The 14,756-nt window shown below is 46.4% G+C and overlaps 2 protein-coding genes across 5 annotated transcripts in view; one reads left to right on the forward strand and one right to left on the reverse strand.

Moving 5' to 3' along the window:
- Window positions 1–5,539, forward strand: part of Nme9 (NME/NM23 family member 9) — a 23,654-nt gene extending 18,115 nt beyond the window's left edge. Inside the window, exons 9-11 of one of the 2 annotated variants that reach the window (XM_008837436.2) lie at window positions 240–394; window positions 1,416–1,552; window positions 5,192–5,539. In XM_008837436.2, coding sequence (XP_008835658.1) covers window positions 240–394; window positions 1,416–1,552; window positions 5,192–5,235 — 336 coding nt within the window. In that variant the 3' untranslated portion in view covers window positions 5,236–5,539. Of the gene's footprint in view, window positions 1–239; window positions 395–1,415; window positions 1,813–5,191 lie in introns of those variants that run through there. The other variant, XM_029565579.1, reaches the window with a different exon arrangement.
- Window positions 5,540–7,119: 1,580 nt separating this feature from the next.
- Window positions 7,120–14,756, reverse strand: part of Armc8 (armadillo repeat containing 8) — a 110,318-nt gene continuing 102,681 nt past the window's right edge. For all 3 annotated transcript variants that reach the window (XM_008837437.3, XM_008837439.3, XM_008837438.3), the window contains 2 exons: window positions 13,407–13,500; window positions 7,120–9,591 (listed from right to left, as the gene is read on the reverse strand). In XM_008837437.3, coding sequence (XP_008835659.1) covers window positions 9,558–9,591; window positions 13,407–13,500 — 128 coding nt within the window. In that variant the 3' untranslated portion in view covers window positions 7,120–9,557. The remainder of the gene's footprint in view (window positions 9,592–13,406; window positions 13,501–14,756) is intronic.

Consider the following 14,756-nt stretch of genomic DNA (forward strand, 5'->3'; position numbering starts at 1 on the left):
TATATATTTTAAATGCCATTGCCCAACTTCAACTGTCTCATGTTCAACCCTGACTCACATCCCCAGGGTTTAAGGTATCCTCATCACCACCCCTGACAGGGCCCTCTACAGCAGGCAGAGGTGGCCAGGCTGTGGCTGCATATCCATGAGCACACAAGGCTGCTCACTGACTTTCTTGTAGTCCAGCTTCACTGACCTTCAGGCCCTGGCAGCTGTCACTGTTTTCCCTCCCTACCTAGGAGGCATTTGAAAAACTAATAAATCACATGTGCAGTGGACCAAGCCATCTCCTGATCCTCACCAGGACTGAGGGCACCGAGGATGTAATTACCGCTTGGCGAAGCTTCATGGGGCCCTGTGACCCCAATGTGGCCAGGAGGGAGCGTCCTGAAAGGTGACATCACCAGCTGTGGTCCTTTCATCCATCTCAAGGTGGCACCCCATTTGGTGTGTGGCCCAGAATTGTGGGTGGCACAGTGGGTCTTCTGGAGGTCAAGAGGTCCTTGTTATGTATTTGGGAAGTCTCCAGCCCCTTTCTGTCCCAGCCTTTGCTGAGTGCTCTGTGTGAGCTGCCTCTTCCCCTTCTCTGCCCTCTTCTAAAGGCTTTTGCTAAGGTTGGTTCACAGTCACCCATTCCAGGGGCCCACTCAAGCCTGCGAGCCAGACACTGTGGCAAGGCCTGCACTGTAGACTCATCCCCACTCCCAACAGGGTACTTGCAGCTTCCTGGAGTCAGTTTCCTGTTCAGCATAACAAGCACTAGGCTACCTCGGCCTGCTGTGTGAGCTGGTGAGCAGACAGCCTGGCATCACCAGTGCCAAATCCACAGGTCTTGGCCTTGGAAGCTGACAGATCCAGACAACAGGAAAGAACTTAGCAAGATGCTAATGTCCTATAGTTGAGCCTCCACAGTCATAAGGGGCAAGGACATTCAACCACAAGGCAACTGGGCTAAATACAGTAGTAGCCCAGAGTTCAGATCTTAGGCTGTAAGGTGGGGATATTAACCATCAGGAGACAGAGGCATTTACAACAGTGCTCAACCCATAGGAAGGCCTAGCGACATCAGAATCATGGGTTCTTGTGAGGATTGGCCATGAAATGCTGTATCGTGTACATGGCACGGTGCCAGCCCTCAGCAGCGATGCTGACAGTGGCGGCTCTAGCGCTTACGTCACTCACATGTTTAAAGAGGGAATCATAGCCTCCCCCTGGACTGTAGTGAAATGCAAGAGGCCTCCTGCCCAGCACTGCAGGATTCATGACAGCACTTGCTGTGCGTGGCTGTTCTTGGTTTTTCCACGAAGAAAAGCAACCTTGGGCTGACTGGTAGCTGGTAATCCTGATGCCAGAGAGCAAAAAATTTCTTTTCAAATGAAACAATTGTTTCTTTTATATCGTGCTGATGCTCCCAGTCTCCGGGCTCAATATGGCACAGAAATGCCCTTTAATGCTGTGCATGGAAGCTGGGACAGAGAAGACGCCTACAGAGAGCTGGTCTTGCTCTTCCCCAGCTTCAAGTTTTCAGAAAAAGACACAGAAGTCCTGCAGGGTAAGTTGTCAAGGCCGGTTATCTTCATTAAATCTGAAAGTGAAGTTTATGATTGTGTGCTTGAGGGTGTGAAACTAATGGTTACTTGGCTCCTAACTGTAATAAAGGCCTGTCTGAAATCATGGGTCATCAGGTGACTAGTGTCAACATTAAACCATTTTGTGCCTCCACAGAGTAACAGTGCTGCTTTTTAATACCACATGGCATTTTTTTGCTGCTTGTGGTGTCCTGTTTTCATCGTAAAAATACTTCCCCTTTCCCTCTGCAAATCACTGGAGAAAGTATTTAACTTTTTTTAATTAAAAAATTTTTAAAATTTCACCTGTGCTTTGCATACTGACCACTTACTTCTCCCAACTCCCTATCATCTTGTCCACCCTCCTTCCCACGAATCTCCCTCTCCTGTTCATGTCAGTTCATTTTATTTTGTGATCCACTAAGATCAACCAGTGCCATCTGTGTGACTGGGTTTGGAGCCAGTCATTATTAGTGCCTGGTGGGCTCAGCAGAGGGTAATTCCCCCTCTCCCATAATCCATAGGCAATAGTTCAAAGGTAAGGGGTAGACCTTGTGAGCCCCTCTCCCCTTCTTCGACTGATTGATAGGGCTGGTCCTATATGAGCCCAGTGCAGGTAACTACAGTCAATGTGAGTTAATGACTGAGTCATTAACGAATGATGTTTCTGTCTTTCGCCTTATCTTCCTGCTCCGGCTGACTTCCCACCCCTGTCCCACAATATTCCCTGAGCCTCAGAAGGGGCAGTATGAGGGACTTGGGCCCCCATCTGTAATCTGTGCTCTGCTTCTTGGGCAGCCCTGAGTCTCTGCATTTACTGTTGCTTCTCTGAGGCCGGGAGCCACATTTTTCTATGGGTGTAAGTATAGGTATCTAGGAGGATGTCACTGCTATGTCAGTTTAGTTAACCATAAGAAATACATTTCCTCCATGGGTCTACTACCTCCCGGTATCCAAATTGTTGGCTAGGCTTACAGAACCAGGCAATGGTCTCCCCTGGTCCCCATGGAGAGAGTCTTGAATCCACGTAGAGGACAGTGGGTTCCTGCCCTACACCTCTTGCACAGGTGGTCTAATCTGGCTTTCTAAATATTTTCTTTTTACCCCCTTTAATCCTGGTTACCCTCCCATACCGCACCCTCATTTCCCCAACACCACCATCCCGTCTCCCTCTGTGGAAACCTTTCAAACCACAGTATCCCCTTTTCCTTTGTGTCTTTTTGAGACAAGGTCTCCCTGTAGCCCCAGCTGGCCTGGAACTCACTGTTAGACCAGGTTGGCCTTGAACTCAGAGATCTGCCTGTCCCTGCTTCCTGAGCCTCTTTACTTTCTTTTCACCTATGCTCTACTATCCCCTCTCCCTGAAAGTGACCCCTCCCCCATCCTCATTTCTGGGAGTCGAGACTAGGACCCTCATGAGAGAGAGCACACAATGCAGCACTTTTCCTTTTAGGGCCTGGATTACCTCACCTAGAATGCATTCTCCGATTCCATCCATTCCCTTGAAAATTTCATTTTCCCTCCCAGCTAATACTCCATCGTGTATGTGCCATATCTTCCTTATCTATTCATCAGTTGGGGGGCATCTAGGTTGCCCCCATTTCCTAGCTATTGTGATAGGGCAGCAACAACCATGGATGTGCAGGTATCCCTCTCATAGACTGTAGAGTCCTTTGGTGTATGCCCAGCAGTGATACAGCTGGGTCTTATGTGGTTTGTTTTTGGTGGGTTTTTTTTTTTTTTTTTTTTGGTCTTTTTGAGACAGGGTCTCCCTGTAGCCCCAGCTGTCCTGGAACTCACTATGTAGACCAGGCTGGCCTTGAACTCACAGAGCTCCATCTGCCTCTGCCTCCCGAGTGCTGGGATTAAAGGCGTGCGCCACCACGCCCGGCCCAAAGAAACCTCCAGACTGATTTCCAAAGTGGGTGCACTAGTTTACAGTCCCGGCAACAGTGTATGTGTTCCCCTCCCTACATCTTCCCAGCATTGTTATTGGTGTTGTTTTGCTTTTTTTTTTTAGACAGGGTCTCCCTGTAGCCCCAGCTGGTTTCAATCTCACTATGTAGACCAGGCTGGCCCCAGTCTTTGCCTCCTCCTGCCTTTGCCTCCCAAGTGCTGGGACTAAAAGTATGCATGCCACCATACTTGGCCTATTGGTATTCTTGATGATAGCCATTCTGACCGTGGTGAGATGGAATCTTAAAATGGTTTTAATCTGCATTTCCATAATGGCTAAGGATGCTGAACGCATTTTAGTATTTCCCAATTCTTTGCTAAAAAATTTAGTAACTTTTTGAAGCCTGTTTCAAAGCTGGGTGTCCCTTCCTTACATCCCTGTGCTCCCCAGTCCCTTTTCCAGCAGGCTGGCTGAGAAGTTGGGCTGCATAGAAAGGGTCCTTCTGTAGTCTGCTGTGGCCTCCTATTCCTCAGAGTGGGCTATGAAGGCTCAGGATCTTCCCCTCTGTGGGAAGCATTCAATGTCTGGGTAAAGTGAGCCAGGCTATCACCTCCTTCAATCTGGGTGAGAGACCCAAAGAGTTCAGAGTGTGTGACAGCCAATTCCTCAACCAATGTAGGAGCTGGGCCTGGACACCAGTGAGGCTGCAGTGACATGAAAAGGGTGGGAGATGAGTATTCTAGGAAAAACCAAGGCTGTGAAGGTCAGTTTCTCAAGAGAAGGCTGCTTGCAGATCTAAGACGCCAATTTCCTTAGCGCTTGGATTTTAACCAATATATTTGCCTAAATGTCTGAAATGCTTATGGTCTTAAGATACCAAACCTAGCATTTCTTGGGTGGTCAAAAGGCAAGGTAAGGTGTGGCGAGAGCTGAGGAACAAGTTGAGTACCAGCTCAGGGAGTCATGAAATCTGAGGACTGCAGGTTGGTGTTAGAGACCCAAGTTCACACAGCCCAGCACCTGTGTTCTTGTCACCTGAATGTGCACTCTGCAGGGACAGAGAACCCTCATTCTGCTGGGCCATGTACATCCTCATCCACTTGGGGCCAGTCTGGGGGTGGGCAGAGGGTGAACCGGTTGGAAACAACTTATTAGGGGGTCCTGGGGAGCGTTGGGAGATTTAGAACCTGAATTTTGGCCTCGGGCAGCAAAGCAGAGGGGACAACTCCAGACAGAAGGGTCTGAGCCCAGATCACACTTGGAAATACCCACACAGCCTCCACAGATGCAACTGTGACACACGAAAGGGCGGCAGCGTGACTTTCACTTACCTAGCACTTAACCTGTTAAGGAAAGGGCCTTTGAGACAAACCCTGGGTTGGAATCTTGGCTCCATTATTCAATTAAATGACTTCTGGAAAGCTGCTTACCCGGCTGGGCCCATTTCTTCATGTGTGAAATGGAGATAAGGATAGGCCCATTATAACTTCAAACTAATAATTCCAAAATCATCATCTTCCTCAGATTTGTGAAGATGAGAGGCTATAAAGGTCTAACCTGTGATTTCACTTGCTCATTCTTATAATTCTCGAACTCCCTATTCCTAACACACCCATTAACCCCTCTTTGCTGTCTCTCCTCGGGCTCTTTTCTCCTTTTTTTTTTTTAAGGCAGGAGGCCTGGAACAGGGTTTCAGAAGTCTTACGGAACACCTGTCATCCCCTAGGTGATGAGACTGAAGGAGCGGTGGACCCCACACAGGGCCTCTAGCATGAGGTCAAGGTCACAAGGCCACAAGGTGAAATGTCAGCGCACTCCCATCTGCACAGAAGAAACTTCAGAGGAAGACTTCTCTTTAGACCACCAGTGTTCTTGGTCTAGCTCTTTTGTGGACAATGAAAATGGCAGTCTATGCTTTGCTCTTATTAAGCAGTACTCAGAACACACCCTACACTCCAGTCTTTGGCTTAAATTTAAAAAGTAAGTGGACGTGAGTCACTGTGTTCTGTCAAGATGTGGCTTCACCTTAAGAGGACACAGGATCTCCCCAACAATAAATCTGTTTTTGATCCTAGCTTGGACTTAAAAAAAATTTTGTGTGTGTGTGTGTGTGCGCACGCGCACTAGTGCAGGTCAGAGTACAACACCGGGGAGTCACAGTTCTCCTTCCACCACACAGGTCCCAGGGATCCAACTCAGGTCATCAGGCTTGGTGGCAAGCCAAGTGCCTCTACTTGCTGGACCATCTCACCAGCCCCTAACCTAGTAATATGAAATTACCTTAAGATAGCTGTGACACTACCAACATACTGATGTGGGAACACGTATGAACAGGCTTTCAGTGCTGCCCATGTTACCTGCCCAAGTGACAGGGACAGCCAGATCCTAATGCTGCCATTAATGCTGCCAGACCCACCTACGCAGTTCTCCACACATCAGGGCATGCTCATAAAATGACCGAGGTTATGAGTGGAACAAGGGTTAATCTAAACTGAAAGCCAGGATGCCAAGGGTCTTTCTTATTTCTGGCGAGAGGAAAGACGGGGCAATCAAAGCCTTTGAAAGCAGGGGAAAGAGGAAGAGAGCGGGTGGGGGACCTGACCTGAGCAGGAGATGGCTGTGGAGCTAGAAACCTTCCCAGGAGGGATCCGGAAGGGTGAGGGCTGGGCAGGGAGGACACAGTGAAGTCATGGGGACATACCCTTCTCTTACTACTTTCAGATCAAGGATGATGTGGGTTCACCCACTACAGGGCCTCTTTTCTAAGAATCTAGAAGATTCATGGCATCAGGAATGAGAGTTTGGGAAGGGGCTCCCTTGAGTGGCTGTAAGGTCTGTCCACTCTGAGGACAGTGTACTTTGGTGCAGACCCTCAGCCTGACTTTCCCAAGAGAAGCCAGCCCAGGGTGTAGCTCCACTCTGAGCACTGTTCTGGCCTGCACTCAGCGAGAGCCTGGCTGGCTGCCTGGCAACACCAGAGGAAAAAGCCTGGGCTGGGGAGCCTGAGGGGAAGGTGGCTCTGCCATCTACTCCACAGCCCCATAGCTCCCTCAGCTTGAGGCCAAGACCTGGAGCAAAGATTTGCTCATGAGGGAAACAAACATGCCTGTCTCCTCAGTGTTCACAGAAGGTCTACATGCATCACCCTCCTCCCTCGTGCCCCATGTTGTCCTTGGCTATTTGCAGTGAGGTTTTGAATTGTGGGTGGCGGTGCAGTCTGTAGATTGAGAAAAGCTCCAGCATGCAGCAAGGAATGGGGATGGCTGTGTGTCGTTGTAGATGTGCAGCAGCTGGTCATTTGTGAAGCTCAGTCTGACCCGCGCATGGCAATGGAGGTGCACACACCGGTGGGGCAAGGAGTGGGTGACTGGGTAGACACGACATGAGGGATGGGGGTTGGTGGCTGCAAAAGGGCACTGGTAAAGGGTCTGCTGCTCTTCTGGTGGCCCAGGAGAGGAGCCCTCAGACTGCTGCAGAGGCCTCTGAGTCATTGCTGGTCTGAGGTATGGGTTCTACTCTGCATTGCACAGCCACCTCTCTGCTCTGCCCTTCTTTCATTTCCCAAGACCTGCAGCCTCCGGAGGCCAGTTCACATTATCCCCTACCATTTCCTAACAGTCCAGACATTCGGAAAACAGACCGTTTAGAAGTTGCCATGATTTTTCTTGGCTTTTATTAGCATGTGTTAAAATCATATTATCCAAACACTACCAGAAGAACATGTATTGTTCTGAATAAAGTGCTTAAGGAAAAAAATGCAACTTATTAAATTGGACATTCTTTTCTAGTTCATAAATTCTGGGTTACAATCAGGGCACAAAAGGAGAAACAGAATGCAGTATTAGAGAGCAGAAGCTCAACTAAGAACTTGGGTGTAGACATAAGACCATGTCCCATTCTCCCCACTTCCTTGCTGACTGAACACTGCACCTGCGTAAAGCAGCAAACAGCTTTGTTTTAATAAATACATTTCCCTTCATTCAAATAAGAAAAGTTATCATAAAGCACTTTTATGTGACCATTGTTTATACCCACAGGCAAGATTTATTCACAGAGTTTAAGGGTGAAAGTTGTTCTACCAGGTCTTTAGTTCTCTAATGCTATTTGGGTTCAAGATTGTCTGAGCAATGCATTATTGGTTTCTTTCTGTTTACCTGGTACTTTTAATACCAATGCTGCAGCATTGTGCGTTACAAATGCCAAACAAGGATAGTCTCCACACCAGAAATGGCAATGAGTGGGCCCTAAACAAGGCTCAATTCCCAATAAACTAGTTTTCTCACATTAGTACTCTGATATCTTCACAAAACCCAAGTTGTATTGTGGCATTTTAAAAAAATCAGTCATGTTCTCAGTGGGAGGACCCCAACAACTTGGAAATCTCTGTGTTTGCATCCTGGGTGGACATGTTGAAAACAGGAAAAATTGCATTAAATACATTTTAAAAACATTCATTTGCAATCAACCATATTTAAGTCTTCCAAGCAAGGTGCAGGTTGGTGACAGAGCAGCTTCTTGTGAGCAGCCCCCCAGAGAGTGGCTGGTGGGTGGTGTAGGACCCCATCAGTGGCACATTCACTGCAACTTTTTTAACTGGAGACCTCATAACCTGCCTGTGATGCTTCTGATCTCCTTCTAGTAAAAGGAAAAGGGAGGCTGGTTCTACCTTCAAACAGCAAGAGGAGCCTCTGTTGAGTTCAACTTGAAGGGTTGCCAAGAAAAAGAAGTAATTTTCTGTCATCCTGGGGGAGATTCCCTTCCTTCTCTCAATCTGAAGAGTTTTTAGCTTCATTCAGAAAGACCTCAGATCTTGTTTCCACAAAAGCACACCGATCAGCAACCCCGAGCTACTGCATGGAATTGCTGAGCTAATTCAGAAAAAGCTTTCTAGACAAGCTGTTCTTGCCTCTTCCTACAGATGTGTTTGTGGAACGCTCTTAGTTTCACAGTGATATATGCTGTGGCAGGAAGCACAAGGTGAGCTGGCTTTGTTTCCAGGAAATGGCGACTTACTCTGAGTTTGAATGTAATGTTTCAGATCTGTTTCTGAATCCTGCCAGATACCAACTCCAACGACAGGACTGAGGGCAGATGGGAGGCTCTAGGTCTCCAGCCCTGTCAAAGGCAGTCCACCTGCTCAGGCTGGGCGGGCTTCCTCTATCAGTGGTTCTAGTTCCCACTGATGTTTTGAAAACCCACGGTGACTGCTGCCTCACTTTACTCCATTCCACCACCCTTCTAACTTGGAAGCCTGAGAACTTATTGAATTAGGCTGAAAAAAAGGCTTTGTACCTGCTAAGATTGGCGGCAGTAAGATGCTAGCTTACTGTTTGCACAGCACCATGTGTAAGTGCCTGTTATTCAGGCCGACGTAGCCAACTTTGTCTTTTTTTTTTTCTTTTTTGTTTGTTTTTATAAAGAAAATCTATGTAAGTTGAGGTTCAGAAATGCATATATTTTTTTTTTTACTTACAAATATTCATCTGACCAAAATTCAACATAACCTTTATGGAACACTAAACAATTGTTTTGCTTTTAAAATAACATTTCATTCAAACTGTATATAATTCAGTAAAGTTTTGTTTTGTTTTATACAGCAAGCAATGCTTAAACCCTGGAAAATCTGTAGAAAAGAGATTTTCACACAAAATAAGAAAAACAAATCTGAGGTATCCCTCACCCACACACCCATTCATTCTGACTCATACGCATGTGCATGCATGTACACACACATACACACACACACTCACGCACGCACGCACATACACACCCATCATTCTTGCTCACAAAGTGGCTGCAGCATAGGCAAAAAACTGTAGGTCCAAAGGAAAATGACTGATTGTTCTAATACAGTCCAGTAGCTAACAAAAAAAACCAAAACAGAACAAAACACAATAGTCCTCCGAGGAAATCACCACCTCAAAAAAAAGTTCTCAAGATGAACTTGAGATCTATGCCTATTAAACTGCTTTTGCAAAACAGCTCCCTGCAGTCCAAGGTGACTTGTGCAAACAGAAGGAATCAAACGCGGCTAGTCCTGTACTTCCTTTAACAAGGATGCGGGATGCTCTCAGGTTCTCGGGGCACTCCCATCATGCCAGGTACTGCTGCAGTGCCGTCTTTGCCCTGAAATCATAAAGTTCCTGTTAGCCATCACCTCACAACTGTAACTGAGGGAAAAAACTTGGGCTCATCCATGGTATTTAGGGAGGTTTAAAAAACACCCATCTGAGCCTGGGTGTGGTAGCACACGCCTTCTAGGCCAGCACTCAGGAGGCAGAGGCAGGCAGATGTCTGAGACTAGCCTGGTTTACACAGCAAGTTCCAGGTCAGTCAAGGATACCCCGTCTCAAAACACCAGAAAAAAAAAAAAAAAGTGTGTATTTCCAGAGGGAGCTGCATAGCTAACCTTACGCAGCAGAGACCTGCAGTCACCTGGTATTTCCAAACCCACTCTGGCTACATTCTTTCTGGACAGTTGTTCTTATCCTGAGCCTGGTGACATTCCACATTCCCTTGCAAGTGCTGACAGGCTATAGCTTGCCTTTGTTACTGGCATATGGCTGTGATGGATCTGGAACTCATACTTTTTCTTACAGTCATGTAGACTTTATATAGCAATGCACATGACTACTGGAGGACTCTTAGTGCTCTGCAAAGCTAGAACAAAGCTGACCCAGGATGAAGCGTTAAGGTGCTGATTAGAAGCGCACAAAGGGGGTCAAGACCCTGTGTCTCAGAACTGAGGAAGAAGGCTACAGTTTGGTAGACTTTTTTTTGGTCTCCCTGCCTAGGTTATGAAAAGAAAAGGCTAAAATCTGTAGTTATTATTAGCTGGCAGAAGGGGTACAAAGTAGACTAGGCCTATGATGAGCTAGACTCAAACATGGTTTCTATTGTCAAGTAATATATAATCTATAGGGTGTTTTGTTTGTTTTCCTGTGTGTGTTTGAGACATGGACTTACTCTGTAGTCTAGGCTGGGCCTAGAACTCACTATGTAGCCTAGTCTAGCCTTGAATTTCGTGATCTTCCTGTCCCTGCCTCCTGAGTGTTGGGATTATAGGTCTGTTGTGATGGATCTGGAACTCATACTTTTGTTAATGAAAACTTTTTAAAGTAGAACCTGAGAGTTGCCTTCTTTAGGTGACAGACTTTATTGTGCCATGTCAGTATGCATACAGAAGATCTTAATCCACACCTGTATTAGGATTCAAATCCTTTAAAACTGCCAACTCAGCTAGGTAGTGGTGGTGTACACTACAATCTCTTGTCCACACCCAAATAAACAAAAGAACCTCCCAATTCAATTCAACTTCCAGTTCTTTCTATAGCTAGTGGACTATGTTTGATCATTTGGGGACTACAGAAACTGTATGTTTATTGTATTTCTACTATCTGTTATCTAAGAAGCCTTCTGGACTGATGGTTTTAGAGAACAGATAAGTTTTTCTTAGAGAGGTTGGACAGCTCACTCTTTGATTTCTTTTTTTCTTCCCCAAGACAGGGTGGGTCTAGACCAAGCTTGCCTCAAACTCATGACATTCCTATCACAGTTTCCAAAGTGCTGAGATTACAGGTGAGTGCCAACGCTTTAAGATGACCACTTTTTCTTTCAACAGGCATTTGAGTATGGGAGGTAATGGAAACTTACACACCATACCAATTTGGAGAAACAGCAGCAGATTGGCCTAAAGCAACGCTAGGAAGAACCCAGGCCTATTCCACTGCCTGCTGGTGAGGTCTTTCCATTCTAGATCATCTATAGAGACAGTTTTAAGTAGAGCTGCTTTCACTTCTAAACAAACATGAGCAAAATTCCCAGTCAGCAACTTGGCTCTCAGTCAGACAAGCTGACAGAACCCATCATTTAAGAGTGGTAGCACAAGCTTTTTAATCCCAGCACTTGGGAGGCAGAGGCAGGCAGATCTCTTAAGTTCCAGGTCACCTGGGGCCACAGGGAGACCAAAAAAAAAAAAAAAAAGAGAGAGAGAGAGAACGAGCAAAAAGAGAGAGAGAGAGAATGAGCAAGAGAGCAGCTGTGGAGGGAGGGAGGGGATGGGAGACAGAGGCTCCAGCTCTCCAGCCTGCAGCATATGGCTGGCCTTGACTTTTGCCTTTGATACTATGCCCATCTGACTAGCAGCCTACACATCACTCAGGGACTTCTCTAACCTATGGGATGGCAAGCTTTACAGAGGCAGAAGTCCAGCCTGCTTTGTGGTGTCTGGAACAGCAATTTACTACTGCTGACAAGACAAATTGACAACTGAGACACGGTGTGAAGTTCTACAGGTGCTATGGGGTAGAGAAGGGTGCTCACATGGTCTGGGGGGGGGGAGGTTCTTGGAAATGGTGAGTCTGAGGAATTCTCAAGGAGGAATGGCCTCTGCTGGGCATTTTCTTCCCCGCTCTCAGAGCACCTCTGTGCCTGCCTATCCCCCGGGTTGTTCCTCCTGCTGTTTTGTGGAAGTTCTCTCATCTTTCTTACATGTGGGATGGAAAGTCTCAAATCTTGATCCTTAGCACTCTTCTCTCTTATACTCTGGCTCTCCTTAAGTGCCTCCAACCAGCTTCACAGCTTTAAACACCATCCAAATCTGTAGCCCTAGTCCCATTTTCCTGAGTCCCTTGGATATCAAACTGATACCCTAAAGTTGGCATGCCCAGTCTATCCCAACCCAATTCTCCAGACTCATACCATCTTGGTAAACATAATGCACTCCATGAAGTTGTACAGGCTAAAACCCAAGTACTTTCCTTTCCTCTCTTTAACATCCTGTATCAAGTCTGTAAGCTAGTACTGTCAACTCCACCTTCAACGAAATTCTCAATCTGACCATCATTACCACCCCATCTGGTGACTCCAAGAGCCTTTGTCTCCCTACCTCCATTCCTACCCCACAAGAACCAGTCCTCTACAGAGCTACCAGAGTGGGTAAAAAAAAATAATAATAATTCAGGCTGGGCGTGATGGTGCACACCTTTAATACCAGTACTTGGATGGCAGAGGCAGACAGAGCTCTGTGAGACAGAGGTCTACACAGTAAGGTCCAGGTTAGTTGGGGCTAGAGAGAGAGACCCTGTCTTAAAAAAAAAAGATTAGGAATTAGAAAAATGACTCAGAGATTAAGAGCACTGGCTGCTCTTGTAGAGGACCCAAGTTCAGTTCCCAGCATCTGCATGGTGGCTAACGACCATCCCTAACACCAGTTTCAGGGGATCCAACACCTTCTGGCCTCAGCAGGCACTGAGTGCATGGGGTGCACTTACATACATGCAGGCAAAACACTCACACAGATAAAACACAATTTAAAAAATCCAGATTCGATGTCTCCTCTCCTGAAAGCTAACGACTTCCTTTTAAATTCTGAGTAAAAACTAAGGTCCTTACCATAGCCTACAAGGCACTTTGAGAGCTGCCTCCTTCCGCCTATGACCCCGCCCTCACAATTTCTCCAACTCCACTCGCTCCTCTTTCAGCATGCCAAGTTCAGCCCTGCACCTCAGGGTCTTTGAGCTATCTGTGCTTCTGCCTGGACTGTTCTTCCTGCAAACATCTGTGTAGGAGACTCCTTCATCTCATTCTGGTTTATAATGAGTGTCATATTCCCAGAGAGTCCTTTACTGACGACACTAGAAAAAAATGTTCTTTACTCCTTACCTTGCTTTAGGTACCTAGTATATTATATGGTCATTGTTTACTGCCTGACTTGTGTGTGTGTGTGTGTGTGTGTGTGTGTGTAGACAGGGTCTTACTGTGTAGCCCTGGCCAGCCTAGAAATTGCTACATAGACCAGGCCGGCCTCAAACTCACAGAAAGTTAAAAATGAAGTCCAAGAATCTAAATAAAAGGTTGGTCATAAGAATTATTAAACATGTTAGACGTTCACAAAAAATCCAGACTACCCCAAAGCAAGGCCCATTTACGTTGATACTTACTTGTCACAAAGGTTTGAATCTGGTGACTGACTCAGTTTGTGTAGAATATCTACAATGCCCATGTCTCGTAATTTATCCTGGCGTTCTTGTGAACCTAAAAGATTAAACCTACTAGGTTACTGGGAACATGATGCAGGTCACTGCTCTCCTCCAGCCTTGCCAGAGTCTGTCTCCTTAGGCCGTGACCCCCCAACCCCCCCAGTGTAGCTGGATCCCTCCATGCTTGGACTTCCTCTCAGCTTCCTACCTGACCCCGCTGTCTCTTGGATTCTCCTTGCAAATCCACCCCGGGTTCTGCTGCTGAGTTAACTCTTCCATGGACTTCAGGGTCAAGGTTAGACTCTTCAGTCTGGTACAAGACCCTCTGTCACTGAGCCCCAGCTTTGCCACTCTTTAAGGATATGCTAACAGTCCTTACCAGGCTAAAGTTTTCTACTCCTTGTTCCTCTCAGCACTTCTTGCTGCCTTTCTATTACCATAAGTGGCAGCTCTAATTTCATAGCGCTCTACTCTGTCTTCCAACTAGAATACTACTTTGAAGCCTGGTTTTGACTCCCTGGGACAGATGTAATCCTTGGTATCTAGGCCTATGGTTGAATCTAGTTTTGCTTCCTTCTGCATTGTTCAGGCCAGAACTATTGAATGTGAGTAGTATGTTAGCTTCCCTCCACTTCCTTCCCCACTAAAAAGCCTAGTGATTCATTCCTGCAGTACCTTTTCTATGCCCAGCGACCCAAACTCTCTAGGGATAGAGACCAGAAACTTGCACTTGAAGAATTTCCCAGGTGAGGAGCACTGCCTGCTCTTGCAGAGGACCCAGGTTCAATTCCCAGCACCCACAAGGAAGCTAACAACTCTGTAACTCCAGTTCCAGGGGTCTGATGCCCTCTTCTGACCTCCTTGGAATTTGCACGACATGGGTACACTTAGATATACATGCAGGTAATACACTCATACACATAAAATGAAAAACAATAAATAAAATATTTTTTTTCAAAAAAGAATTTCTCAGATGATTTTAATGCAGCCAACCTGGCATGGAGGCCCAGTGCTCTCTTCCTGATTGCTGCCTTGGTTACATAAAGACATCACCTGGGAAGCATTAAGAGCCATCTATACCTAGAGGTCAAGTTAACTGGCCTAGTATAAAATCTAATATGTGCTAAGGTGAACCTTTTACCTAGAAAGGCTCATTGCCAATGAGGAGCATCACCATGAGCCTTTCCCCTACCATGTTACACTAGACAGTCCCTAAATGTGCTTCCTCAGGTCAAAATGAAAGACCCTTCCTCCCACCACTCTGCTCTCACCTTCAGTGCAACACGACATCCTCTTCATCATCCCAAAGGT

This window comes from Nannospalax galili, unplaced genomic scaffold (assembly GCF_000622305.1).
Source record: "Nannospalax galili isolate Female #2095 unplaced genomic scaffold, S.galili_v1.0 scaffold1458, whole genome shotgun sequence".
Classification (NCBI taxonomy): Eukaryota; Metazoa; Chordata; class Mammalia; order Rodentia; family Spalacidae; genus Nannospalax; species Nannospalax galili.